The sequence below is a fragment of the Corticium candelabrum genome, chromosome 11 (genome assembly GCF_963422355.1).
Source record: "Corticium candelabrum chromosome 11, ooCorCand1.1, whole genome shotgun sequence".
In the NCBI taxonomy this organism is placed as follows: Eukaryota; Metazoa; Porifera; class Homoscleromorpha; order Homosclerophorida; family Plakinidae; genus Corticium; species Corticium candelabrum.
This window is the reverse complement of record NC_085095.1, coordinates 1,968,268-1,973,267: the sequence shown is the minus strand read 5'-3', so window position 1 is coordinate 1,973,267 and position 5,000 is coordinate 1,968,268. Positions and strand designations below refer to the sequence as shown.

Below are 5,000 nucleotides of genomic sequence, written 5' to 3'. Positions count from 1 at the left end.
CATGGGCATTGTCTACAATCTTCTTCGGAGGTTCTGAGTTGACGACGGTTCCATCGGTATTGTCTAGCTCCTAATTCGACTATGTACGACCCGTGTCCTGCTGGTCTTTTGCACACTGCCAGCGACCATGTTGTTTCACCAGGTTTTTTCATTCTCAAGTTTTGGCCTGTTTCAAGTGGTGGGAGGCTGTTTGAGACTTTGCTGTAGTTCCGCGCTTGGCGTTGCTTGGCTCTGTGTAGTTTGTCTGAGACGTCTGTCCCTTTCAGTGGTGTAGGTTGCAACAGTTTTGGTGATATGGGTATCTGTGTTCTCGTCCGTCTCCCAAACAATCGTTGAGCTGGGGATGAGCCGATGCTTTCGGATGGCGTGTTGCGGAAATGGAGGAGTGACATATAAACATCTTGGTTGGTCTCTTTCTCTTTCTTTAGTATGCTTTTGCAGGTCTTGACGGTATTCTCCACTTTGCCATTAGCTTGTGGGTATCTGGGAGATGTCGTAATGTGATGAAACTGCTATTGTGTCGCAAAACGCTCGAATTCACCACCGGCAAATTGCGGACAATTGTTTGTGACTATGATGTGTGGAATACCGTGTCTTGCAAATTGTCCTTTGACTTTGTGGATAACTGTGTTGGACAAAGTATCATTGAGTTTGTCGATCTCAAAAAAATTGGAATAGTAGTCGACAAAAACTGTGTAATTTGTGGTCTCCAAACTGAACAGATCTATGGCAACCTTTTGCCATGGTCTAGACGGAATTTTGTGTGGTTTTAGGGGCTCGCGGCATTGCTCTGGGCGATACGCAGCGCAAACGGAGCATCTCCGGACAAAATCCTTCAGTTCTGCATTGATGCCAGGCCAAAAGAGCGACTCTCTTGCACGTCTGAGGCAGCCTTCCACTCCCAAGTGTGTATTGTGTAACTTCTTGACCATACTGCCTCTTAGGGATATTGGTATAACTATACGGTCTCCCTTGAAAGCTAAGTCATTCTGTACTGATATTTCATGGTGACACTGATGGAATGGTCTTGCTGCAATCGGTACGTCTATTGTCCGTGATGGGCATCCAGAACGAATCAGCTCACTGATGCATTGCAGCTCTTGAGCTTCCTTTGTAGCTCGCCTGATTTCTTCCAATAACGGGTTGTCAATGGGGACGTCTTCCACCATATTGACTTCTTCAACTTGCAAACAGTGTTCATTTTGTCAGTCTTTGGCGGTAACTGTACCTTCCAAATACGCGCGGAAAAGAGCATCCGCTAGGTACATTTCTGACCCTTTCTTGTACCTGACTTGGATATCATAACGCTGAAGACGCATCAACATTCGTTGTAATCATTTTGGCACATTCGCCATGGGCTTCCTAGTAATGTCTTCGAGTGGCTTGTGATCAGACTCTGCCATTGTGTGTTTCGCATAGACGTATTGATCAAATCTCTGACAACCAAAAAGGATTGCCAAGAGCTTCTTTTCGATTTGTGCGTAGTTTCTCTCACTTGTTGTCAGTGCTCTTGATGCGAAACAAACTGTCTTCCCCTCCTGGAGCAGGGTGGCTCTTAAACCAGTTGAGGAAGCATCACATTGGATTGTGGTTTCCTTGTTGACATCGTAGTATGCTAAACCGACATCGTTGTAGTCAGTCTTTTCACTTCCTCCCAAGACTTTGCATGTTCCTCTTGCCAATGCCATTCAACTCCTTTGTGTTCGAGCTGACGAAGGACTTCATACACTTCAGATAAGCGTGGCAAAAATTTTGAGAGGTATTTAACCATTCCTAACACTTGTTTCAGTGAAGTGGTATCAGTGGGCGTTGGCCTATGCACAATCGCTTCTACCTTGGATGGGTCTGGCTGCACTCGATGGGTCTGGCTGCACTCGATGGGTCTGGCTGCACTCGATGGGCAGTTAGCTTGTGTCCCATATATGGAATCTCAGTCAGCCTGAGCTTGACTTTGTTTGGGGTTAGCTTCAAGTTCTTTTCTCTGCATCTGTCAAGAAATGCTGCGATCATGACTCTCAGTCGCCTCCGACATTGTGTCTCCAAATCATATAATAAGAAAATTATCTGCAATGACTTCCACCCCATTCAGGCCCTCTATAATCTGATGCATATTCCGCTGCCATATCTCCGGTGCTGATGCTATACCGAAAGGCATACACAACCATCTGTACCTGGCAATGGCTGTTTGGAACGTGGTTAAGTAGCTTGACTTCTCATCCAGCTTTATCTGCCAAAACCCACTCTTGGCATCTAGTACCGTAAACATTTTGGCCTTGGTAAGCCGTGTGGCTACTTCCTCGATGCTGGGCATAGGGTAGTGAGACCTCTTCTTGCCTGGTTGAGCTCCTTGGGGTCCAAGCAGATCCGCACTTGACCATTCTTCTTCCTTACTGTGACCATTGAGGATACCCATTCTGTGGGCTCTGTTACCTGAGCGATGATGCCTTCCTTAGTCAGTCTGTCGAGCTCCTTCCTCACTGCTACTCTCAACGGAGCTGGCGTCTTCCGTGGCGGGTTGACTGATGATGTGGCCTCCTTGTGAAGTTCAATTGATTAGTCTCCTCGTAGACTTCCAAGGTTTTCAAACATGTCACTGTATCTTCTGAGGATCTTGTCTGTGCGTACTACTGTCAACCGGTCATTCTGCTCCTTGGGTGTTGACGAACTTTGAGAAGTGACTGTATCACAGTCCATAATCTTACAAGACCCATTTGCTGGTTTGACTGGAGGCTTAGCAGAGGTGTCACTTTTTCCGGCACTGCAGTGAAGTTGGCTTTGTATGCGTGTCCATTTTTCTCTATGATCAACCAAGCCGACTCCTTTGGACGTACTTGAGCTTTGTTGTGCATTACCAGGATCGCATTGGTAGGTTTCACTTCTTTGAACTCCATGTCTGCGGTGGCCAGTACATAATACTGTGCTGAGATAACGTATCTATTTGTACTGCCAAGTCCTTCTTTTCATTGATTCTGAATGTAAGCTCTGCCTTTGTGGTATCCACTTTGCGTATGTGGTTCAATATCACATACTCAACAGCTGGCTGGACCAGTGACGTTGCATTATGCACCCTTTGGGGGTGTGTGGCACACTCTAGCATAGTGCCCTCTCTTGTGGCATTTGTGACACTCCTGGTCTGCTGCAGGACAGCTCTTCTTTCCTGGTGTGTGGTTCGGTCCACAATACCTGCATTCTGTCGGTTTGCCTTTAGACTTCTGCCTGTAACTGTCATATGATCTAGGTGCTCCTTTCTCTGCCTTTGACTTCTGCTTGTGGTGTTCTTCTCTGCTGTGGGCCGTTCTTCCACTGCGACGTGCTTGCCTGACTGCGTGGGTGGAGGTCTCTTCACATGCTATTTCTTGAGCCTGCTGACTAGTAACCTGGCTACTACGCAATATCTCCAAGCATTTAGTTAGTGTCAGCTTTTTCTTACCCGGCAGCTTCTGTCTGGTTGCGTCGTCGCGAATTCCATGAACAAGCAGATCGCGCAACGTGATCATCCTTGAGACCGCCAAAACTGTACGTGTTTGACAATTTCATGACTGCTGTTATGTAAGCGTTCATAGATTCCCCGATATCCTGATTTCTGCGAAAGAAGTTGTACTTCTCGAACGTTTGGTTGACCTGTGGAACACACCGGTCCCTGAATTTCTCCAGCACTACATTCAGTGTCTCGGGCGGTGTGTCAACGTCATTCCCATCTGCGGCTACGTTGGGCTCAAACATTTCCTACATGTCTTGCTCAGCATGGCCAATAACATTGAGAAGCGCCGCTATGCGCACGTCATCACGTTCTGCCGAGAACTTGGCGGCTTTCTCATAATAACGCAATCACGCTCGAAATGCTTCCAATTCTCACCCCACAATTCGCGATCCTGGAGATAGAGTGGTTCAGGCGGTTTCGCAAAGGGTAATGCTGTAACCATGTCGTTCAATGTTTCTTTGTGTCTGCTCGTCTACGCACCAAAGCAGCTCCACTCTGATACCATGTAACGATCTGTATTGGCTTCGTTGGCACACAGCGTGAACACAACAAAACTCTTTGTTTAGTGCTTGCTAACTGCTACACGTGTTCCTCCAAACACGTGAATATATGTCACAATGCTGATTATAGAACAGTCTCGTTACAGTTTCTTGCCCAAGCAGATTATGCTATAGCTTGCCTTCACTGTGTTTTGAACCGTCAACCCTGCTAGGTCCCAGATGTACACACTCTATTGGATGATTGTCTAACCAACTGAGTTATAGCACCACACACACACACACACACACACACACACACACACACACACACACACACACACACACACACACACACACACACACACACATGCACGCACACACGCATGCGGGAACACACACACACACACACACACACACACACACACACACACACACACAGACACACACACACACAGACACACACACAGACACACATACACACACACAGACACAGACACAGACACACACATACACACACACACACACACACACACACACACACACACACACACACACACACACACACACGTCTATGATTATATATACTTACAGGGCTATTTTGATTGTCATGGTTCAGACATTGTTAACTGATGATAATGGTTGTGATAAAGATTATTCCAAAGAGTGTTCTACAACAATGTTGCTAATCAGTTTTTCATAGTAATTAGTGTCTCCACATGTTTTACATGTATTTTGAATTATATATAATAGTGACTTGTTTTTTGCTTTGCTAAGACAATATTTTAGTTTTGAGCAAGTAAAGCATGTTCAAACAGATACAGCATGGCTGCGTAAAGAAATGCATGGAAGCAGTATACAACAGATCTAGTGAATGGATATAATACACTTTTCAACTTTTCTTTACGAATGTCAAGAGCAGCATGGTAGACATTAAGGATTTAATGAAATGTTAAGATGTTGTTTTGATAAATATTTGTGTGATTAGAATAATAAGTTTGTGTTTATTATTGTGTGATGTGACACAATGAGAGTGACTGTTT

General features: G+C 45.4%; 1 protein-coding gene across 1 annotated transcript; it reads right to left on the bottom strand.

Moving 5' to 3' along the window:
* Positions 1-3,059: 3,059 nt before the first annotated feature.
* On the bottom strand, positions 3,060-3,723 carry LOC134186529 (uncharacterized). The gene is made up of 2 exons (XM_062654518.1): positions 3,431-3,723; positions 3,060-3,384 (listed from the first exon to the last, which is right to left on the bottom strand). The coding sequence occupies exons 1-2, from the start codon at positions 3,721-3,723 to the stop codon at positions 3,060-3,062; spliced, it is 618 nt and encodes a 205-aa protein (XP_062510502.1).
* Between the last annotated feature and the right edge of the window lie 1,277 nt (positions 3,724-5,000).